We start from the raw sequence: 26144 nt of genomic DNA, 5'->3' as shown, positions 1-26144 counted from the left end.
TTTCCTGATTAATTTTAATATAATGTTAGCTTTTTTTTCTTACGTTTCCTGATTAGTTTCTTTCTTTCCTTTAATCTTAATACTAATTACGGCGTGTCCGTCCTCTGTCCGCGCGCTATCGCGTTCGCGCGTTTCGCGTTCACCGGTGCACTATCGCGTGCTTTCGCGTGCGCTTATCGCGAGTATCAACGGGAGTGTGCGCGGAGTACAGTGCCCGCATCGGAAAAACATTACAGTGTGACTAACAGGTGCATCTCATCGGACCAATAGGCCTATTTTCAAGACAGGATTAACATAAAAATCATCAGTTATGGTATAACCCGTTTGGGTTGTATTTAGGGGTATTTTGGGGTCCTCCAATGTGGTAGCAGGACAGGGTTTGAAAGAGGCGAACGATGGGTTTTCAGATTATGGGTAGCCTACCAAGTAAGCGTCACAGCTACAAAACATTAACAGAGTTGATTAATCATTGAGCGACGCATATCGTAGTAGTTTGAAAGGTTACGACAAGTATTATGGGTAACGGGTGTTGGGTAATTAGAGATAGGCCTATCACGAGAACCGCCCAACCCGAGAACCGCGAAATCTAGTTTTAATATAATTTTAGCTTTTTTTTCTTACGTTTCCTGATTAGTTTTTTTCGTTCCTTCTTTATTTTGCTCCCGTTTCATTTAGTTACTGTAACCATAACCCTTATCTTTTTTGTCTCCTTTTTCTTTTCGTTTCAGTTTTTCGTTTCAGTTTCTTCTACATAGATCTATTTTGTTCCAATAAATACCCTTTCTTACGTTTGTCCTTTTAGCTTTGGCTTTTTTTCTACATAATTATTTGTTCTCATTTTTCATATTTCCTGCTTAGCGTGTGATTTCCCGTTTGCATTTAATTATGTTCTCATTATTTTAGCTTCATTTTTTCATGAATTATTTATTTATTTATTTACTCTAATCCACAACCCTGTACCCACAACCCATCCATAGTAGGCCTACCTTTTCAGTTTTTGTCCTACTTTCTTTTCGATTCTATTTCTCCGGCACGGAAAGTTGGCCGGTTTTAACCAAATATTACACTGACTGTCTGCACCCCGGATCTCCACGCAGGCACTATCACCACTCTAGACTACCAGACCACTGTTTCCTACGTTACCTTAGTGATGACGCAAAGACCTGATTCACGCGTCGTAGCCTTAATTTCTTGGCTGCCAACCTCGATGCAGTGGCGGAAAATGGGGCTCGTAGCTCTGCGTAGGGACGAAAAGCTCGTAAGATCATTATTAAATTATGCGCTGTTGTGCATATAGATAGCCTGAATCATTTCTTGGCCACCTCGCAGTTGGCAGAAAACGGGGAAATGTTGCTCTGCGTATGGTTTTTTAATGGAAATATTATTACGCAGTTCACACTGTCCTTATTACCCACAATGCCACTGCGATCGATTTTGCATAGCAACACGACAGTTTTTTATGTTATTCTCTTAGTTACCGTCAATGTGTGCAAAAACGAATGTCCGATGGAAAAATGGCAATATGTACCCGATCAATATACCACTAAATCAAAGCCGAAAGTCCAGGCAATTCGGAGAACACTCGCGCACAAGATGGGCAACCTTCCTTTTATTTATATAGATGTTAACAAAAGTCAACAATGGCAAAAAAACAAATTGAGACAGACTTCAATTTTGTGATTATTGCATTACATAATAAATGTATACTAATTATTATCCTACTGAAATTCTCATAATAATAAAAATGGGAGGCATACACAATGTTGAAATATGAATGAAGTAACGAACGAATGGATAAACAGACAAATGAAAATGAATAAATGAAATAGTCTGTATACCTTTCTCAAGCCACTAATTTAGATATTATTTTTCATTGTATCTCTAAATGCAATGATGAGAAGTATATAAAAGTATACATTTTCAGAAAGGAAAAATGATCCAACTAGCATAACAAGATTCCTGCAAAAATTAACAGTTTTTGAGAAAATCTCAAAATTGAATTTTACTTCACTGACTCGAGGAAGGTATATGGACTATAATAGTAAATGGTATTATTTTTTAAATGTATATGTGCCATGCACATGTAGACCTCACAGTTGAGTGATGTGATCATTTATTAATTTTTTTAACAAAACAATACATCATTTTTAGTTCTAGACCTTCACAATACCAACAGCTTATCACACTAACATATATTTTTAGTTATTTTTAACATTTCTTTTCTTTATCAAAATTTTCAACTTTTTCTGCCTTTTGTAGTAATTTTTATTCTATTCTTTATATTTGTGTGCAAATTGAGAGCACTATTTACATATCTTTAATTTAATTTAGCCCAATAATATGAGTTATTCCTTTCATTTCATGATTAAACAAAAAAGTAGTTTGAAAATTTTGTTGCTATATGTTACTCATTTTCTTTGAACCCCCAATTTTATCCTGGAGAGCACCATTGAATCTAAGGACATTGATTTCCATTTTAAGAAATTTAGATCTCCAGTGGAAATTCTTCCCATATATGCAATTAAAGTGACATAGTGTCATATTTCACAAGATAAGCAATTAAAAAAAAATGAATACCTGCCAATATTGAAAATGAAAAACCTTACTCCACTTTTTGTGGCATTTTTTGCACACAACGAAAAGGTGTGTATAGTGTAAACATGCAGTATGCTATTCACCAGTAGGGGTATACTTTTTCTTCAATTCTAGCATTAATCATGGCAATGAATACTACCAATAACACCAACATAATTATTTTATACAATCAATAGCAAGTCTTAGTTCCATTTTATTTGATTAATTAATAAGTACTGCATGATTGCTCTTGCATGGCCCAATTTAAAATGAATATTCCCATTGTCCAATGGTCAAATCATGCAGTCTGCACAATGAAGCAATACTCCTATAAGTAATTGATACATTTAAAAAGATGTTTTTGGCCATGTAGTTTGTTTATTTTCAATAATAGTGGGGTATGAGATAGCCCTTAGGGATAGAAAGATCATGTATGTTTGGTTAAAGGGCTAATGTAAATAAAGAAAAGGAACAACAAAAGGTTAACAACAAAACAGATAGAGTGAGAGAGAAAGAAGCATACAGAAGAGGCAGAACCTGTGAGGCAGAATAAAGAAAATCAAGAGAGAAACTGGAACAAAGAGATCTATACAGTTTGGACAGCAGGGGATTAAAGATAACACAGACATACAGCCATATTAGAGCTGGAATTATATTGTACTTTAATCACTTACTAGAAAATGAAAAGTATACTTGAACAGTGTGGGGGAACAGTGGCATAGCCAGGGCGGGCCAGGGAGGCAAATTGCAGGCATGAGACTGCACTTTCCTAAAAAAAATGAAAATGTGCACATAATTGGGCAAAAAGTACCAAAACCAGGCTGAAATTAAATAATAAAGTTGCGGAAATTTTGACTTCAGTTTTAAAACTGAAAATTCTCATGCCTGAAATTGGCACCCCACTCAAATCATTTTCAGGGATACAATGGGGACGACAAAGAGCAAAGTGTTGTTAAAAAAACTAAATTGGACAAAATTGACAAACAGGGACAAAATTTTGACTTGCCTCTCCCCCACACACTTACTAAAAGGCTGGCTATGTTGATGTGTTTGAATGTGTGTTGTTGTTATGTTATGATCCCATTTAAATTACGCTTTTGGTCGCATGTCACAAATAGGTCACCCAAAAATGGAGGAGCCGTAACATGAAAATGCTTTCTTCACACTTCAAGTTTGGTTTATTCTAAAAGTATAATACCTATTGTGGAAAGTTTGGTGTCATTTTGTAGATAATTATGTTCTTTGTCAAATACAAAACAACCCAAGTCAATTGGACAACTACTTTGAGATTTATACTTCAATATGTAAGATGAGTCAATGGGGGAGCCGGGGCGGGGGAGCTGGGGCGGGGGAGCCCCATAGGGTTGTACACAAAATTGTGAAAATATGGCAAACTTCAAACCTTTGTATCTTAAAAAGTACAACTAGCATGGACCACAACTTGCCCATATATCATTCTGGATTGTAGATCTACCTTATAGTAGATCAACTGTAACAAAAGATGTAACTAATTAATTGCCTAATTAAATGCTAATTAAGACAGTTTTTCCTATATGTTACTGTACAAAGTGTACACATAATGCTCTGACATTTCTAAATGGCCCATCTTTGCCCCGAGTCATCCTGCTTATTCAAAAGTACACATATTTTTAAGGAAATTTGATGAGGAATTCAATTATGCTATTAGTTTTAGTGCCAGAAATGGAGGAAAAAAGTTTTGATTGATAAATGTCATAAAAATTGTAAAATTATTTTACAATTTTTGACCACCCTGTATGTTTAACACAAGGGATATTAAGCTCTTTCTTCCTAATTTGTTTGAAGGACCCATGAAATGTCTTTCTGAATCCATATTTATTTTGAGCTACATAGCTTTCAGAAAAGAAAAATATGGGGTTCACTGTGACAAGAAAGATGCTAATTTTGTTGATGTTCCACCCTGTATATTTCTTACCCACCCTGTATTATGATGTTATATTTTGTTGATTTGGCATCCTTGTAATATAAGCTTTCCAGAAATATATACTTATAATGGTCTAAAATGTATTTATTAAAAGTTGTGTTGAATTGAATCAAAATTGGTGATATTTTCCTCATTTTACATTATGTTACACAAAAGATGACCAATTCATGACATGCGACCTTTTTTGAAACAATATCCATTTTCTTTCTCCTTTTTTTTCCAGTTTTCACAAATTATTGTCTCATGCATTGAATAATATTAGAATTTTACTCCACATTTTATAAACATGTACAGGAAAATGCAATAATTTAAGCATAAGTGATTTATTGTTATTAGTCTGTATTTTTTTCATCATCTCTACTACCTGAACTGTATTGCTTTGTCTCATTCTCTCTTAATCACTTGCTTGTATCTGCCTCAGTATGTCTTTCATTTCATCACTCACTTAAAATATAGGCCACATTAAGACCGCTGCTTGTCACTTGTCAGCAACAGACTGTCAAGCTCATAATTTAAACAAACATTCATGCAACACAGCTCATATCAAAGTACAATCATTGCTAATATTGGTCAAACATCGTAAATTCAATAATTTGTAAATCATTTTCCCATTCATTTTATTCTTGACCTATGGGAATAAAAATTGAAAAAAATGCAGATAAAAACTAGAAAATGTAAAATAACCATGGACTTTTACCCTATGCAGTATGCACAAAACATTTTCATGCTTGCAACCAATACATGTATGTACATCCATATCAATAGGATGCACTTGTTGGCTGCTATATGTGTCTCCTTTTATAATATTATAGCTAGGAATAAATACCACACTCATCTAAAGTTAGAGGTCATAGTCTTAGATGGTTTAGGAATACAGAGAAAATCCAAAACTATGTGACTTGGGGATGATTTAAATTGATCTCCACTTGAGATGAGTCTGGTATTTATTCCTAGCTATTATGAAAAAAGCAACACATGTAGTAGCCGATAAGTGCATCATTTTGATATGGATGTACACATATAAATAATTTCAATGGTTGCTTTTAGCTCTTAATTGTTTGAGTGAGACAGGTTCTTAATTGACACTTACTTACATTTAGTTAATATTCATATGGGTTATGAGGGAGAAGCCACGTCTAGCTTTTGGAAGTCAAAGTCAAATTCATAGACAAAGTGCATATCATATAATATATTTCATCAAGACATTCTGTAATGATGCAATTGAAATTAAAATTGCACATGTGATGCATATTCTCACCAGAAAATATCATGTTTTTTCCAAAAGGAAAAAAAGGGGAATCCTTACAAACAAATTTGAACCGAAATATCTCAATTAACATCTGTGATGGAATGCAATGCATATGAACTTGTTAAAATATAAAAATTAAAATATAGGGAATATTGATAAAAAATGGGATGGGAAGATAATTAATTTAAATTGCATTTTGGTAAGAAAAGTCGATTTGTCTTTGTGTGTGAAAATCACAAAAGAAAAAGAAGACAAAGCCAGTATGTTTTTACTTGTTAGTGTGGATCCTGTTTTTCATCAATGTGCATATAAAAATCTGCAAACTACGAGTATTATATAGACATTATCCTGGAGATGGACTACAACACGTACACAATATGGTCAAAATGATCATTAAAGAGTTAAAGAGATAATAAATGCGAATGTATCAATAAATGAAACATTATGAGCTATTATGTATACCACAGAATCATAAGAAAAGAAGTCACTGGGCAATTCCATAAACTAGCAAACTTTTTGTCAAAATTTCACAATGATCCAATCATTGCAAATAAGTCATCATTTGAAAGGTATCTTCACATAGTAGTTTTTATAAACTGAAAGAGATAATTGGGCACATCATACCTTTGCGAAATGACAAGCCTTCCAGGTTGGCATGGAAACCAGCAAAATTTCACAAAATTTGAATTAGATTTTGTATACATGTATTATAAGAACATTTAAAGTTTGCTGTTGTCTACATCGTCATTTATATACAAGTGACATGCAAGAGAAATCAATTTAGCCAAAGTGACGAAAAAAAACCCGTTTTACGGGCGGTGGGGCTTTTTAAGTAGGCAGTTGGTCTGTGGTTTTTTTTCTGGAGGCTAAAATGACCCTAAAATATCACCAAAAGCTTGAAAATTTGATAATTTTGTTGCAAACTTATTTTGAAAATGTTCTGAACTTTTTTTCAAAAATTTTCAGTCAAAATCAATCAATTTTGACCCCAAAACGGGATTCTAGCAAAAAGTAAAAAAGAATTCTCCCAAAATGGTCGGCCCGTAAAACAGGGTTTTATTTGTGGCCTTTTTTTTTACCAAGTCACTCCTGAAAAGGTAGTTTTCAATTGTATGTCCAACCCCTCAAGAGGCACAGTTTCTTGTTTAAAAAACTAGAAAATAAAGTAATATATCTACACATCTACAAATCAGATTGCTACTTGCCCCCTCTAAAAAGTGGAATGACAGTGAATTTCATAAGAATTCGTTTTAGAAAAATTCATTTGATTAAATCAGCAATGTGTGCTCTTCTATTTACTTTTTATAAGACTGAAATTCTGCCAGTGATTCACAAGTTAGCTACTTGAAGTCAATATAAAAATCAGCAGAAAACTTTTGCCACTTTTGCCCATAGAAATACATGGCGTAGAATTTCAAGGGGCGATATGCTTCCTTTTATAACCTACGCCCATGCAAATTCACCAAAACGTGTCAGTTGCACAAAAGACAAAATGAGACCCATCATATCAAAACCCACCACTTCGCGGCAGAAATGAAAATGGAGATTTAAAAACTAGGATAAACTGCTGCTTTTTAGCTTGAAAATGACACCTTACTTGTTAAAATCAGATACAGTAAAAATATTTTATGAGGCAAAACAAGCTCAGATTTCTTTTTATTTTCTTTGTATTTTATCATCTTCTTTCATTGTTATCTGCTAATGAAGCCAGCCGCGAAGTAGTGGGTTTTGATGTGATGGGTCACAAATACAGTTCACGTAGGTGCTGTGCCAATCAATATTAAGCCCTACTCAATTGTGTGTTGCAATACATTGGAAGTGGCGGTACGTATGGTTTATTTCTAACATTTGCTATACTTCTTCCATTTAAATATGGAAGCATCTGCTTTTGTTAAATCCTTTTAATGTTCATTCAGCAAATCACTGATAGTACTTGTTGGTAATTCATAATAAACTTACCCTGCATCTACTTTGAAGGGTTTAGCGATGTCGGCAGGTATTGAGTGTAACTGGTTACCAGTCAAATATAGCACTTTTAACTTGGGTAAAAGACCCAGAGTTAACAGATCATCTTTGGATAAGTTATTGTAGGATAAATCTAGTACCTGTGTGGGGAAAAGGAGGCAAAATTATCATTACAATATATCCATTACAGTCCCATACTTCATGTTGAATTTTTTTTATGTTTCTACAACAAAACCTGTTGCATATTTCATAATGTAGCTTGCTTTGCAAAATGTTAACTTCAAACAAAGCAATAATTTTGCCAGCTCTTTATTTTTAAATGCCGAAAGGTTAAAGCCCTCTGGCACTGCTTATTATAATTAAATGCTGATGACATTTTAACATACCATTATTATGTTTTGTTGAATCCAAGTGTGTAAAAATATTGGATCCAAAACAAAATAAATGATAATTAGATGCTTTACACCCAATATTTATTGGTCTCGCTATGAGTTTTAAAATATTATATTTTAAAACTCATAGCGAGACCAATAAATATGGGCTCAATCTATCCAATTTTATATCAAAATATGTAAATTTTTACTCACACTGTCCAAATGACAGTGAAAATTAAAATGTATAGTGTGGTTTAGGCACATTTGTCCTGGTTCCAGTCAATTCAGTCATATACAATATTTTATTTTCTAACAATTTAATTACCATAGGCATGAGAATATACAGCTTAATTAATACATGTGTAACAAGTGTACTTGGTCATAATATTGATTTATCAAAATTAATATATTCCACATTTTCATGCACAAAATCAAATCCGACATACTACTTGTGCAAGAAAAACTTGACCTTGGTCTATTATCAGGAAATAAAAAGTAGAGACAAAAATGATCAAAGCCTGCATTGAACCTGTTGTTTCACTTGCCTGTTACAGATCTACAGGTGGTTCATGGGAGATAGACTATATGACAATTTTGAGATCTTAAATTCAGGTATAAAATAATACACAACAGCTCAGCTCAGCTCTTGAGAACTAAAGTACTCTCAAATTCCTTGGGTATCAGTTCAAATGACCATATGGGGATGTGCCGCAAACGTTGGTCGCATTTTCGGCCTTTTGACCTTTCAAATATTGATGGCCCCTAGTAAGCCATATGGATGGGTAATTTTTTTTTCTATTTTTTAATTTTTTTCTCAGAATTTACCAAAAATGTTGGGGGAATACTGTAAAAATTTTGACAATTTGGCTAAAAATTCTGGCTTTCAATGGTACATGGTATATTGATGGGTCCCAATTTCTTGAAAAATTGGTAGAGTACCAGGTCCACTTGCAGATTCTCAGCTACACCTCCCTACCCAAACCAATCTACCCTTAAGTTCATTTTCATCGCCACAGCATCTATTTATGGTAAATTGCAATATTTCATTAAAAGATTGATTTATTTATAGCCTATACTTTGTCAATACCATATTTTAATCAGAAACAGATAGGCCACACATCTGATGAGCTAATTACAAATCAACCTGACAACAGAGGGCAGTCTCACATAATTTTAATTTCTCTATGTGGTGTGGGTCATATAGATTTGTTAAATTGTTGATAGTGGGAATCAAAACATACTGTAGTGTTAAAACAACGCACCGTCATCCCGGAACTGCCATGGTGGCACGAATAGACATGGTATAGATGAATGTGTAAAAAAGTTGCTAAAAATCATTGTGCCTGCCATTGTTGAGCTATTTACTTTTTTAATAAAATTACAAGTTTTGTGGGTAAAATTAAAAGCAAGTAATATCCAACAGACAATTACCACAGAACCCCAAGTTCTACACATAAGAATGGTTCAATTACCTCTCATTTGGAAATACATATGTACATTTGTTTTTGTTGCTAGGATCATACAGCAGGGGAAAAATAACCAGAGGCACCAAAGGTAATTGCCTTGGGTGCCCCCACTCCTTTGCCTTGGTGCCCCTCAAGATGTGTAACTGTGGGTGTATTCTTTAGCATGTGATTGCCTTGATGCCCTAGCAAGTCTTAGCACTAGAATTGCCTAGCTATCCTCGCAAATGCCAAAATGAACTTTTTTCCCTGATCTTCATACTACTATCTCATTATTGACATCATCATTTCAACTATGGCTTATCCATCCTGCCATGTACAATTATGACCTTCATTTAAAGCATTTTCTTCTCACAAGTGAACATCAAAACAGATACAGCATAATCTCATTGATCTAAAAAGCTCAAAATGCTATTTTACCTCATACACAACTGGTTTTTTTAAAATTAAAAGGCAGCCCTATAAATAGATGTGATGAACCTTTCAGATCTCACACTACAAAATACCAGTCCAAAACAGATATGTTCTAATTGTTTTCTTCACATGCATGGTGCGACCCCGGGGTGCGACTGAGTTTTTAGCGACAGCTATGATGGTTCAAATCAGACTTTGCCTGATATGTTGTAGACTTCCTGGATTTAACGTAATAAATCATGACCAAATCATGTTAACAATGACAAATGTGACAGTGGACCATACTGCCGAATAAACATCAACATTGTGTCGGCACCAATTTCTTATTTCTTATTACTTCCGAACATAATTTCTCATATAAGTTCCCTTTTTTCAGAGATTGTAGTTTCTTCCCTCGAGCAACAGGTTATTACTTCAACCAACATGTTTTTCAAATTTGTATCATCTTTGGCCAATTTCACAAAGTTTTGTAAACATATGGAAAAGTAGTCTCTTTTACTCAAACAAGGCGGTTCTCGAACCACGAGTCTCGCCTGCTTTTGTGACGCCTGCTTTTGCGATAACTGTTGGTAGAGAGGTAAATGAATTTATGTTATCGGCTGGGCACGATTATCTGGCCGATGGTAACTGTACCCACCAAGTTTCATGCCCATGCAACAGTTTTTACTAATATGACCTCAGATGACCCTGGTGGCCCTGAAATGACCTTCTAAAATTTTGGCTCTAAATGTTGACTGTACCCCTCGAGCTAAGTGTCATGCCCATACGACAGTTTTTACTAATTTGACCCAGATGACCCCTGGTGGCCTCGAAATGACCTTCCAAAAATTTGGCTTTAAATGTTGACTGTATCCATCAAGTTTCATGCCCATACGAAGTTTTTACTAATTTGTCCTCAGATGACCCCTGGTGACTCCGAAATTACCTTCCACATATTTGGCTTTAAATGTTGACTGTACCCACCAAGTTCCATGTCCATCCAACAGTTTTTACTAATTTGACCTCAGATGACCCCAAAATGACCTTCCAAAAATTTGGCTTGAAATGTTGACTGTACCCACCAAGTTTCATGTCCATACGACAGTTTTACTAATTTGACCTCAGATGACCCCTGGTGACCCCAAAATGACCTTCCAAAATTTGGCTTTAAATGATGACTGTACCCACCAAGTTTCATGCCCATACGAGTTTTTAATAACTTGACCTCAGATGACCCCTGAGTGACCTCGGATGACCCGTAATGACCTTCCAAAATTTGGCAAAACCAAAGAACTATTTCATCAAAGTAATAAATCAGAACAGAAAGATGCTTCCTTTACGAGTTATCACTCATTGAAAGTGCTACTTTGCTATACTTTACATGGAAAGCGACTATCTTAAAGTCGTCATATTTCCTTAATTACATGACCGATCAAGCTGTTATTGGGATATGTGATGCACAGTTGAAAATTAATTGTTAAAAGATTTGGTGACCTCAGTTGACCTTTGACCTTGTATGTGACCTTTGACCTCACGAAATTGGAAAAAAGTATGTTGCGCTGAAAAATCAAATTTGGCAATACCAAAGAACTATTTCATCAAATAAATCAAAACAGAAAGATGCTTCCTTTACGAGTTATCACTCATTGAAAGTGCTACTTTGCTATACTTTACAAAGAAAGCGACTATCTTAAAGTCGTCATATTTCCTTAATTACATGACCGATCAAGCTGTTATTGGGATATGTGATGCACAGTTGAAAATTAATTATTAAAAGATTTGGTGACCTCAGTTGACCTTTGACCTTGTATGTGACCTTTGACCTCATGGAAATCTAATCAGGTCGAGTACCTCTGGCCACGCAACTCCCCACCAAGTTACGTCACTGTACCCCATACGGATCTCCAGATAATCTGTTCACAAGGTATTTTGCTTATTACGCATATATTATGCAAATTAGGTACTTAATTACCATATTTTACGCTCAAAATCTAATCAGGTCGAGAACCTCTGGCCCTTCTCCTCACCAAGTTACGTCACTGTACCCCATACGGATCTCCAGATAAGCTGTTCACAAGGGTTTTTTGCTTGATACGCATCAAATACGCATAAATTATGCAAATTAGGTACTTAATTAGCATATTTTGCGCTGAAAATCTAATCAGGTCGAGAACATCTGGCCACGCTACTCCCCACCAAGTTACGTCACTGTACCCCATACGGATCTCCAGATAAGCTGTTCACAAGGTTTTTTTTGCTTGATACGCATCAAATACGCATAAATTATGCAAATTAGGTACTTAATTAGCATATTTTGCGCTGAAAATCTAATCAGGTCGAGAACATCTGGCCACGCTTACTCCCCACCAAGTTACGTCACTGTACCCCATACGGATCTCCAGATAATCTGTTCACAAGGTATTTTGCTTATTACGCATAAATTATGCAAATTAGGTACTTAATTACCATATTTTGCGCTCAAAATCTAATCAGGTCGACACCCTCTGGTCATGCTACCCCTATAAAGTTTCATCATCATAGCACTTACGGTTCTCAAGATAACGCGTTCACAAGCTTTTTTTGTTCTTTTACACGCACACACGCACACACGCCCACACACACACACACGGACACACACACACCATAGTGATTACTAAGTCTCTCCCTGAACATTCAGGCGAGACAATAAAAGGGGTCCCACAGTTAAGCAATGGGAGAAAATTGTCTTTTTTCACTTTCAACTTCAATTATTATAAAGGGAAAGTCTTTTATTTTTTGGCTCACTCTTAATTGTCTCATGTATATATTAAACTCTACTTTCCCCGATTTTCAAGGAAATCTGATGAAAGACCTCGTCGTACAGGAGCACTAAACACCGCAAGGTATTCCCAAAATCTCACTCAATTTACTGCGAAATACACTAACATGCACCCCGTGTTATTAAAGTAGCGTGCTATAGACGGCCCTCACTTGATAATAGTCAGTCCGATTGACTTGGCTCACACGATATTTCCTAGAAATACTTTGCCAGATAATACACACTAAAAAGGAATCTGATTGGTTACAAAATGCAGTCGTACAGTAGGAAAAACCATACCCTCTTCCGTACAGCCCTGCTTAGTGTGCTGTGTGGTAATGTATGCATTGTGCATTGACCTCGAGCGCTTCTGTACACACAGCGTGCACACACTGGAGTCGAGTATAATTTCTTTAAAGAGACTTTCATAGGAAAACTTTTCCATATGCATTTTAAAGGGGTATTTTGTGATATTAGGATACTTTTTTAGGATATGGTTCAATAGATATCCTCGAAAAAAGCTTATTTCCAAAATTTCTGTTGATTCAGACATTGAATTTGCTACAGTAAAATTAAGTATTTCTTGGCCAAACTGGAACATGAGTGTTGCGTCCATGTAGCGTACCAAGTGTGTACGCAATGGGAAGGCGTGTGTATGCTTTGCTTTCTTCTGTACCATGCTATATTCGTGTGTGTTTATAGCGGAGCCACTAGCGTTTATAGTGTTCCAGTTTGGCCAAGAAATGCTTAATTTTACTGTAGTTATGCATAATTACAGCCTTAAAATACAACTTAGTTGATATCTTTGTCAAAATACCAAATCTGCAAGAAAGCTTTATGCACACAATCATGAGGTAATTCTAGGTTCTGATGGTATAAAAATCTCAACTTTTTGGAGTCAGTTGGGGGATGAGGTTGTGGATCACAAAGTGCCCCTTTTAGGACCAATTCAAAGAGCATAAAGCATCATTAATTAGCCAAAATTATTTTGATTTTGTATGGAACAAGCAAGTGAGGTATTTTGACAGACACAAATTTGGTATAATGCATTGCAACTTTGTGAGCTAGAGACAAGGTCTATATACAGGACCTTACAATTGTACACACACAATTATTCCAAACTCCACACACATTAAAAAATACTTGCCTCTAAATGTGGGTAGTCATCTAAGTCTATATGAAGTGCCCTTAAACCATTTAAGGGTAATTCTAATTCTCTTACTATAGGAAAATTTCTAAAAGCCTCTGTAAAGACAAATAAGAACAAAGTGCGTAAGTTAGACAATGGACAGCTTGTTTCGTCACATACCCACTCAATTTGGGTTTTTAGTGTCCTTGAAATGTATAGACATAATAAATTGGGGAGTTGGACAACACAAATTGTGGTGATATTTTTATGGAAAACTTTTCGTGATAAAAACTTTCAAGGGTACTGCTTTTTATTGTGCCAATAAGACAGTGCTACATAAACCTTCATAATATGCATGCTTTCTTTGATGTCAATTTTAATTATGAGTTTACATGATTGACTCAACAATGATTTCTTATCCTTACTCCAGGGAATCCAAGATGATTTTCAAAATGGCGCCATTTTCAAGTGATGTATAGAAATGATCCAACACCAACAACATTTTTGCCAACTTACCAAAGGGTAATAAATTCTCTCCCGCATTTACATAAGCCACATTATCAAATAAGGTGAAATCCTCCTCTTTGGCATCTGTTAACTCTTTGCCAGAAATATTAACAGAACAAACATCCGAAAGGATCTTCAACACAACAGTTTCTCAGCTGAAAATAAGAAAGAGAAAGATATGATCCTCTTTTAGATTTTAAAAGGCTTGTTATTGTGTTCATGAAATTCTCAATAATTTACACTTTAATATATCAATCATAATCAATGAACACCGATTATTAAACTGGAAGAGCTAAACTTCATTCCTATGGATGTGTAAAAAGCTATGGAAATAGAGCTACAGAATGATAAAATTTTAATAATTTACACCTTTCCACAAATAACTTTAGTAGAAATGCTCATGCCAACTCATTTTGAAATTTTGACCCTGAGAGAAAGAAGTTACACCCCTTCTTGTGAAAATGACCATTATATGTAATGTAATTGTAATGGGTAATAAGCAAGAGACCAAGTTCAGGGCAATAAAACAGGGCAGTTTTAAGTTTTAAATAAAACATAACAGAATTAGTTAATTTTTTGCTGAAATAAATGTGTAAGGATTAGTTGATAATAAAAACTTTTCAGTTGATGATAAAAACTTAAGATAACTTTTCACATGCCTCTTGAAACAACTTACCAAGAAAAATCCATCTAATAGCCCCTCAGTGACAGTGCCCTCAACAAAATTGGCTGATCCTGGTGGCGGTTGAGTTCCTGATGTTTCTTTTGTCTCCTTCTGAATAGTTTCTGTTTTCTCTTTTTGTTTTCTCTCTGCTTTAATTTGCGCATATGTTTTGGGTGGTTTAACATTAAGAACAGCTTCAAAGTGTCTCTTCTGTTCAGCTCTCTGTGCAACTAACCATGCGCCACCTTTAAAACAAATAAAATAAAACAAATTAATAACAAGATGATATAAAAGTACTTATGACATGTAGAAAATATTCATTCAACAAGCTCGATCTGACTATTCCCGACACTGACCAGAGTAAATTTGTTTATGTCGGTCTGTTTTCTTCCTTTTTTTATATAATATTTTCTCTCCTTTTCTTTCTTTCTTCCTTCCATCATGTCCATACAATTTAGTCCCACGTTTTACATGTAACCAGCTTTCTTCACTAAATTTAACTAGCAGTGGCACACAGATATACCGATGATGTGATCACGTCCATCGCAATTGTGTAAATATGCACGCAAACCAGGGCATCCACAGCCAAAATCAATGCAATCCATGTTTAAAAAAAGTATAGAAAATATAATCTGTTTTCTCTCCTTTTCTTTCTTTCTTCCATCATGTCCATACAATTTAGTCCCACGTTTTACATGTAACCAGCTTACTTCACTAAATTTAACTATAATATTTACAGTAATTTCTTGGCCAAACTAGAACATGCGCGCTGCGTCCATGTAACGTACTAAGCGTGTACGCAATGTAAGGCGCGTGTATGCTTTCTTCTGTACCGCGCTATATTCGCGTGTGTTTATCGCGGAGCCACTAGCGTTTATAGTGTTCCAGTTTGGCCAAGAATTTACTGTAAATATTATAGCACACAGATCAGGGGTGAAATTAAGTGGGAGACAGGAGCCATTTGGCCCCCAGAACTCTGAAATGGCCCCTGGTTCATCTCAATTTTAGTTGACCAGGGGACACTTTTCTCACAAAACTGGCCCCTGGAACCAAAAATATCAATTACAAGCAAATAGTGCTTATTTAACTCATCCAGCACATCTTTATTTTTATTGGCCCCTTGGTAATTGGAAATGGCCCCTGAATCTTCCTAATCTTGGTGAACCAGGGGCCACTTTTTTTGCCAAAGTGACCCCTGGTTCAAGCTCTCTTATTTTCACCCTTGACACAGATATACCAATGATGTGATCACGTCCATCGCAAATATTGTGTAAATATGCACGCAAACCAGTGCATCCACAGCCAAAATCAAAGAATCCATAATGATCTGCAACGCAATCCATGTCAAAAAAATATAGAAAATAGGCCGTCGCAAAAAATTTCCAAGAAAATATAGAGAATCAGTGAAATTTTTTAAATATTGCACATAGCTATTTATTTACTTGATAATAAAAAGGCCCTAAATCTGTGCCACTGAAAATTCATTTTTGGAGAAAATGATGAATAAAACCAAAATTAATCTTCTTCAGATGCTCTAGTTTGCATTGACAACAGATTCAATGCTTTAGGAACCAGAATGCAACATTGACTTCACTTTTTACTATTTTCTTTAAGATATGCCCTCAGAAAAATCATCATTTTGGTCAAAAAATGGGTCAAAAAGGGGCATTTTTGGGAAAAAAGTCAATTTTGACCCAAAATTCATCTTCTGACAAAAGGGAAACATGGTTTGACAAAAACTTTCACCCTTTTCACATTATCAATTCCAGTTTACTTATTTCCTGGGATAATGCACTTTTTTGTTAACGCTTGGGAAAAATCATGGTTTTGGGCTAAAATGGGCTCAAAATGGCAAAATTTGACCAAAATTAGCACAAAATTAGCACATTTTTACCACTTTAAAATTTGAATTTTCATACAAAATTTCACAGATGTGTTGAAAATGATAATATACATAATATTCAGGTTAAATTACAATGAAAACAAACAACTGACAGGGGGGCACAAAAATTATCAAGTCCCCCATGCACACCTATATGGCAAGTCTTATCAGAAAATTTTTTGGTTTATGATTTTATCTAGTTCATTCAAATGTATTTCTTTTATTCTTTGTTTTACTCTTATTTAGTAATTTTGCATTTTCTTATTTTATTTTATTTGGAGTTTTCATAATTTTTTTTATTTCATTTTTGATTTTATTAAAATTTATTTGCTTTATATTTTTGTTTTACTCTTATTTATTTTAATTTTGCATTTTCTTACTTAATTTATTAATTATTAGGTTTTTATTTTCATTATTTATCTCTTTAATATCGTTTATTTTATTTATTTACTAGTTTTCAGCACTCCTGATAGAATAATGAATATTCATTAGCTGTCAGTTAGCATGTAATGAACCAATCACTGCCCGTTATTGAGCAAAGTGAGCATATGGCAATAATGGCATACAGGCTTGATATAGCAAAGTCCAATTATTTCTTTTTTTAGCAACCTATTTTGCTCAGATTTTGCCGTTTGGGGCAACAAAACAGTCTTATTTTAACAGTTTTATGTCAAATATACTCTACGCTCATTCTACAAAATCCGGTGCCAATCCACTGTAAAAATTGTAAAAATAAAAGTTGTTCAAAAAGACCTGATTTTTGTGTTTTTTAAGAGCAAATGTATAGACGCAAATGTATCACTACTTTCAGATGTAAAAGATTGTCAACACCACTTGTATATTTTTCTTTCAGGAAGTCATGATGTTTTTTAACACTAAAACTCAATGTAATGTGAGCTACATTAGGCCAAAAAAAAAAAGGTTCGTCTCAAAGCTTTCACACGCTTTTGTAAAATTTCACGATTTGACAAAAAACAAATCTGGAAATTTTTTTATTTCAAAAAAAAAAAATTTATAGTTTTTTCCAGAAAAAAATCTGCGAAAATCAGACTTTTTCTCAAAATACCATTTCGCATTTGTTTTAAATTTCTCGTGAGCTTTGAGACAAACCTTTTTTTTTTGGCCTTACTTCTAAAATGGGCTAGTTTTACTTTAAAATCCAAGGTCATAAAAAGCAAACGAAAGATCACTTGAGTGAAATGTAACACCGATTTCACCATTTCATAGAAGTTTTAAAGATGCATAAATGAGTGCGTAACATAGCTCACAGTAACGTAGTTCACGGGTTTTTAATGTTTTTGATGTGATTTGCGAATGTTAGAATGTTATGTTGGTTAATTCTAATATAAATGGGGTTCGATCACTGGTACGTTATTTCAATGTTCATTTTCTCGGTAAAATTAGAGGATTGTACGTTATTGTATAGTATGTTACAGTTAGTTATATATCATTATACCATTATATCATTCCAGATCTTGGTCATTGTTAAAGTCCACAATAAAGAACAAGACAAGACAGGACAAGACAACAAATACTAGTAGTAGTTATTAATGACCAAGACATATTCCAGCTAGCTCAAGTCAAGACCCTGAACGCCTTCAGTATCAAAATGCCAGGCATAGCATGCCCGATCACTTCGTGTGACTACGTCACACCAGAGGACGCCACACCTGAACTCACTATTGCGCTACTCAATCTTCATGGCAAACAACACGACACGCCACCCCAACCAGGTGGTGCAAAAACTGAAAAGGTTAAACGCCCTACAGTGTCCCTCGGGGGCACATCAGAGAATGGACATATTTCCTCTCCAGATGGAATGACTACAAAACTGCCACCAAAATAACTGGTGCAAACATTGTAATCCAGCTCCTTGAATGCTGCGATGACCCCCCTCCGCAAGGATTTAACACGCACAAATGGGGGCATCACACTCACTGGGAAACCTGAAGAGGATGTCTTGAAAGCCATGAAAACACTCGCTGTTCGTCAAGAAAATATCATGGTTTCACGTGTCCAGCTACATGACATGCGACAAGACAGAGATGAGCGGATACGGAACTTTGCCGCCCGTCTTCGTGGCCAGGCAGGGGTGTGTAATTTCATTGTGCCCTGCCCAAATTGCAACCAGAATGTTGACTATAGTGAGCATGTACTACAGGACGCCATCTCTCGTGGCATCAGCGACGAGGAAATTCAACTGGAGCTCCTTGGGGAGCAGAAACAGAACATGACTTTAGAAGAAACTGTCAGCTACATAGAGGCAAAAGAGAGCGGGAAACGATCCGCCGCCCGCCTACAAGGTAACATAGCCTCCACTGCTGCCACAAGTAGCTACCGCTCAATGAAGAAGGCAGATAACACTCATCAAAGACACATTTGCAACTATTGTGGTCGTAAAGAGTCACATGGCACACGTCGCAAGGACCGTGAGCAGTCATGCCCTGCATTTGGCCATGTGTGTGGAAAATGCAGTGTTCGGGGCCACTTTGGCGCAGTTTGCAGCGGTGGCGGCCGCAAAGGACATTCAAAGAACCTACTAATCAAAGAAAAGGCACGACAGACACAGAAAGCGCCATATTTGACACACTTTGCAGCATTGACAATGACTCTAATGTGTTTAATGACTCTAACCTATGTAGTTTAGATGCAGGAGGTAGTCCTGTGATCAATCTTGACCATCATGTCTATAATAATCTGTGTAAAACTTGGGAACGCGGGCATCTGATCCCCAACCCCTTATAGATGTAGCCATTCGTGCGCTCCCTTCAGACTATGATACGCTCCGCCTTCACTTGCCCCGCGCCCCACGTACTGCCGACTCCCGCGCAATAGCTGACACTGGCTGTCAGTCATGTCTGGCAGGTACCAAACTCCTCCAGCGCATGGGTCTGCAAACCCACCATCTCACACCGGTCACTATGAAAATGAGTGCCGCTGACAACAAAGGCATACGCATCCTCGGGGCACTTGTTCTTAGAATCTCGGGTACAACAAAAGATGGTACTACCCTACAAACACGCCAAATTGTCTATTTCACAGACACAAATGACAATCTGTATTTAAGTAAGCAGGCATGTATTGACCTAGGGCTGATATCAGACAGATTCCCAACAATTGGAGAAACTCAGCCGGCGTGTGCATCCGGGATAGCAAACAGCGACCAGTCAGCAACTGACCCTAAACTAAACTCATGGTCATCCCTTACTGCCCCATGCGCTTGCCCCCAACGCCAAGCGCCCCCACCACCCCCAGTGACACCCCCATTTCCAACCACTGAGGAGAACCGTGGAAGACTTGAAAATTTTCTGCTTGACTATTATGCATCATCTACTTTTAATACATGTGAACACCAGCCATTACCAATGATGCAGGGCCCGCCCCTCCGCCTCATGATTGACAACACTGCCAAGCCAGTCGCGTATCACACCCCTATCCCTGTACCCCTACACTGGAGGGAGGATGTCAAGGCTGGCCTTGACCAAGACGTTCGCCTCGGTGTCATTGAACCAGTTCCTGTCGGTGAGCCAGTGACATGGTGCCACAGGATGGTAATCTGCCCCAAAAAGAATGGTAAACCACGTCGCACTGTTGACTTTCAGCCCCTTAACAAGCACGCAACTCAAAACCCACCACACACAGTCTCCTTTCATTCAGGCAAGATCTGTCCCTCACAGCACAAAAAAGACAGTGTTTGATGCGTGGAATGGGTATCACAGCGTACCACTGCATGAAGAGGATAGACACCTCACTACATTTATAACCCCATGGGGCGGTACAGATACCGTGTTGCACCACAAGGATACCTTGCCTCTGGTGATGGTTATACTCGTCGTTCTGACGAGATCATCACTGACATACCCAACAAAACAAAATGTGTGGATGACACACTGCTGTGGTCTTACAACATTAAAGAGTCTTTCTCCCAGGCAGTCCGCTGGCTAGATCTATGTGGTCGCAAGCGGTATCACCCTTAATCCAGACAAATTTGTCTTTGCCAAAGACACTGTTGAATTTGCAGGGTTTGAAATATCCCCCTCATCAGTGAGACCTTGCCCCAGCCTCTTTGATGCCATTGAGAAGTTCCCTACCCAGCGCAACATTACTGACATCCGCTCCTGGCATAGCCTGGTCAACCAAGTAGCTTATGCCTTTGCCTCAGCGGAAAAGATGCTACCATTCCGATCGCTACTTAGCCCAGGTACCTCATTTACATGGACGGAGGAACTCAATGACCTGTTTGAAGAATCAAAGCGGATCATCATAGAGGAAATCTCCAAAGGTGTCGAGATCTTTGACAAATCTCGCCCACGTGTCTTGCCACAGATTGGAGCAAAACTGGGATTGGCTTTTGGTTGCTCCAAAAACATTGTCAATGCACAAAACCAGACCCATTCTGCTGCAAGACAGGGTGGAAAGTCACCCTGGTTGGTAGCCGTTTCACAACCCCTGCTGAGTCCCGCTACCACCCTGTAGAAGGGGAAGCTTTGGCTGTCGAGACGCATTAGATAAGGCACGCCATTTCGTCCTTGGTTGCGATAACCTGATCATTGCAGTTGACCACAAGCCCCTCCTCAAGGTCCTTGGTGATAGATGCTTGGAGGATGTCCCTAATCCACGACTTCGCAACCTGAAGGAAAAATCACTCCGCTTCTCGATTCCAGTATAGTCCATGTTCCAGGTGTTCGCCACAGAGCAGCAGACGGAGTCTCCCGCCACCCCGTCAGCAAGTCCAAGGGCATGTACCTCCCAGATGATGTTGCTACACTGCATCACGATACAACATACCTCCCCTCACTCTGCTTGAATGCGCACGCACATATCGCCCACATCTATCACATGTTCACATGAGCCTGATGCAGTGGCGGCTATGTCCACCTCCCTTAGTGCCCTTAAGTCTATCACATGGGACGATGTGCGCCTGGCGACAACAAGTGATCAGACATTGTCCAAGCTGCTGTCAATAATTGAGGATGGTCTGCCAGGATCACGCCATGAGTTGCCTCCCGATCTCCAAGATTACTTCAGCCTGAGAGATGGTCTCTACTCTTTGGATGGCGCTGCCATGCACAACCACCGCATTATTATCCCCCATCACTCCGCCCTGAGGTTCTGAAGTCCCTCCACTCAGCTCATCAGGGCATCTCATCCATGACCTCGCGTGCCGAAGCTTCAGTTTTTGGCCAGGCATTACGTCCGATATCCACCACATGCGCACACGATGCTCAGTGTAATCGTATGGCCCCATCACAGCCCAATCCACCACCTACCCCACCTGTTGCACCAGTGTACCCATTTCAGTCGATATGTGCTGACTATTTCCACCTTGCTGGCAACAATTACTTGGTCATTGTGGATCGCTACAGTAATTGGCCAATTGTGGAACGGGCAGCTGATGGATCAAACGGCCTAATCTCCAGCCTCAGGCGTACATTTGTCACATATGGAATAAGTGATGAGCTGTCCTCTGATGGTGGTCCGGAGTTCTCATCCACCGCCACCAAGACCTTTCTCAAAAATTGTGGAGTCCGGCACCGTGTATCATCTGTTGCCTACCCTCACAGCAACTGCAGAGCTGAAGTTGCAGTTAAAACGGTTAAACGCCTTCTTACTGACAACACAAACCCCAATGGAGACCTAGACACTGACTCCTTTCAACGGGCAATGTTACAATACAGAAATACACCAGACAAAGGGACTAAACTCTCCCCAGCACAGTGTCTGTTTGGTCGACCCATACGTGATTTCATTCCCATACACCCCGGTCGCTATGAACCACACCCAACATGGAGAGAGACACTGGCAGCCCGAGAAGAGGCCCTGCGTAACAGACACATGAAAATTGCAGAACGGCTTTCCGAGCACACAAGACACCTTCCTCCCCTTGTTATTGGTGACCACGTCACGAGTCCAGAATCAAACCGCCCTCACCCAACCAAATGGGACAAAACAGGCATTGTCATTGAGGTGCGCCAGTTTGACCAATATGTGGTTCACGTAGATGGCTCTGGCCGAGTAACCTTACGTAACAGGAAGTTCTTGCGGCGCTATACACCTGCAGTGTCTTGCCAGCCCCATCATCTCATCTGCCCTCCTACACCACCAGTCACTACCTCGCAGACCCTCCTTAGCATCTGCACCCAGCGACCAACAAGGTGACTACAGGTATGCCACCCACGGACAACACTGCCCCACCTACTCCAGACACACCCACAACCCAACCAGCACCAAACACCCCTGGACCAGCATTGTCCCTGGATCCGCCACCCTCTTCCACCCGCGACACTCAGCTTCCACAGCTGCATTGTCACGGTTGCTACCCCACAACTCTCCGGGTCTAAAGGAAACATACACACCACCAAGCCTGCCTTCCGCAGCCCCTTCTGTCCGGCGCCCATGCGCCTCAAGACTGTAAATACTTAGCTGTTGTTTCTCAGTCCTTGATATACATGTGCTCATTATCCAGGTACCTAAAATAATACACTCAAGGACTTGGGGGGCATAGAGGATTGTGCGTTATTGTATAGTATGTTACAGTTAGTTATATATCATTATACCATTATATCATTCCAGATCTTGGTCATTGTTAAAGTCCACAATAAAGAACAAGACAAGACAGGACAAGACAACAAATACTAGTAGTAGTTATTAAAAATGACGATTTAGGTACACGATAACTCAATAAATACAGCATCTATAGGTAAGCAAATATGATCATCGTAAAAAGCATGATCGACTCAAGAAACGGTTTTCTCATTTTTTTTTAATTTAGTCTATTTCCGATTTTGGGCATCATTTTGTGCAAATAGGCGTTTTCGAATTTTAAAAAGTTCATTTTGATGCCTTATATGGTCAATATCTCCAAAAATAAGGCCAATATCAAAAAACTAAAAAAAACGTTTTTGTAATGGAGCCTCAAGATTGAGCTAAAAACAAAATAAAATATTTTGGAAAGAGTGTTTTTTTTGTTATGATGTACCTAACAAATATTGCCAAAAACTCACTTTTTGTGATTTTCTTCAAAATTGTTGTTTTACCCCAAATCTGTATTTATATTAAGATTTATTGATGTCTTGCCTTCATAAAAATGTATACTTTTATATGTTTTATGCTTGAATAATTACAAAGTTATTGCACTTTTACTACATGCATGTCTGAGAGTACACAGCCACCTTAACATGGTCGGTCAAAATTTCAATGTTTACAAAATTTCTATGCCAAAAATGCTACAGCATTCGGGCCATTCTTCAGAAAATGAAACTAATTTGAAAAAAATCAAATTGTAGGTATCATTTATTTTTTAACTTTTTTGTGACAAGTACAGTTCAAAGTTTTAAGAACTATAATTTTTATGAAAAATTAATCATTTAACACCCTAATTTGCATAAATTAACATAATTGTTAATTTTGGGTCTAAAAGTATGGTTTTTGGGCCATTTTAACACTTACTGCAGTTTTAACTTTTTATAATTGTGTTTTTTTAATTTCCTGAAAAATATACTGTTATGACGCCACTAAAACAAATCAGAACTGTTGAAAAATTTTTCAAACCACAACTATCCCGTAATTAACGAAACAAATTAATTGGTTTTGTATGTCACACACGTGACCAAAAACATGCAATTGTTTTTACCATCAGAAAAGATTTTATTAACTGAACTTCATATTTTATGTCAAAAGGTAGACTGATTATACCCTCCATTCCAGCTTCCTAAATGGAAATTATCATTCTTAGTTTTTATGTAATTCATGATAATTAACAAGTCACACACGTGACCGGGGTCACGTGTGTGACAAGTTTGGTAACGTGTGTGACGTACAAACTCCGCCATGGAATTCCATTAAGAGCACCTTATGATGTTGAATTTTGGTATCAATGTATAGCTATGGGTCTCCTCTATCCACTGACACCAAAATAAGTACCAACATTCTTGATACCTTGCTGCTATGGTATCATTTTGTGGTTGTGTCCTCACAAATGTGATAAAACCTTGATTGTACACACAAATAGGCTAAAATGGACTTTATTGAAGAAAAAAATCCAAACATGAAATTTTTACCTGATTTGTAGTTGCCATATAAAAGTAAATCACAAAATGAACCTAAACACAAAGTTTTAGCTCAACATCACCTGAAATATTCTTAAAAGAGCAAAAACTGACCCATGTTTTACCCCTACCCCTAAGAATATGGATTTCTGTGTCACCATCCAGTTATTTCAGTTTTATTGGAAGGTTTGTATGAAGTGATTGTTGACATCACTTCACTGTTTTTCCCTAAACAATACATTTAGTTGGTTATAGGGCATATAATAAATAAATTTGGAAACAAATTTGCTTTTATAAAATACTTTTAATTGTTCACCCAAAAGTTTGGTAACGTGTGTGACATTCAGACGAACAAAACCAAATGTCACACACGTTACCAAACGCTTAGTATCAAACCCTCAATTAACACAGCTAGGCATGAATGTTTCTTGTCAATGTTGGTGTCATTGTAATTGCAAGATATCAATGCTTTACTACATTTGGTATGAATATGTAGGTCCTTTAACATTCACAGAAATTTAGAAATGAATTTTAAAATCCAAAAACTTGCATCCGTCTGATGTCACACACGTGACCGACCCTTTGTTGACCCCTGACACAAAAATAACACAACGTAAAAAAAATATTAAAATATTTCTGAGAAGTATAGACATTAGTGTAACTATCATGCAAAAGATATGGTGTTATCTGTTTTATTTATAAAGCAGGCACAGGAGCATTAGTGTGAAATACCCCTAGTTATGTCACACACGTGACCGAAGAATGGCCCATCACGATTTTTACTGTTATTTTTAAAACCTATGAGTGTTTCCTTTCAAAAACTGCAAACTATGTTGATACCTCTGTTTTACGTCTTTCCAATAACGTGTGTTAAAAAGGGGCAACGTAGCTCACAGCGTTTTGATGGAAAGTGCAATTTATTTTAGAATTACACAAAGATGTTTTAATCACTAAAAAATAATGTTGATATGCAATATGATGGCGCCTAATCTAATTAAAAAACAACCAATATGTAAAGATATCGCATTTATTCAAAGAAAATATTAAGGGTCAGATTTGACACTTGAGCAGTGGAAACGCAATTTTAGCGATTTTTGAGCCTTTGCAAAGTATTCAAAGTATGGAAAACTATATGT

At 37.3% G+C, this 26144-nt stretch overlaps 1 protein-coding gene across 1 annotated transcript in view; it reads right to left on the bottom strand.

Annotated features, from left to right (window-relative positions):
• The window catches only part of LOC140155772 (X-ray radiation resistance-associated protein 1-like), a 72403-nt gene that overhangs the window by 44026 nt on the left and 2233 nt on the right, over positions 1-26144 (bottom strand). Inside the window, 5 exon segments of the mRNA XM_072178735.1 lie at positions 7746-7891; positions 13926-14023; positions 14424-14541; positions 14543-14569; positions 15091-15323. Coding sequence (XP_072034836.1) covers positions 7746-7891; positions 13926-14023; positions 14424-14541; positions 14543-14569; positions 15091-15323 — 622 coding nt within the window.

Source organism: Amphiura filiformis, chromosome 6, assembly GCF_039555335.1.
Source record: "Amphiura filiformis chromosome 6, Afil_fr2py, whole genome shotgun sequence".
Taxonomy (NCBI): Eukaryota; Metazoa; Echinodermata; class Ophiuroidea; order Amphilepidida; family Amphiuridae; genus Amphiura; species Amphiura filiformis.
Note: the sequence above shows the minus strand (reverse complement) of the source record. Positions and strands in the feature narration are given on the sequence as shown.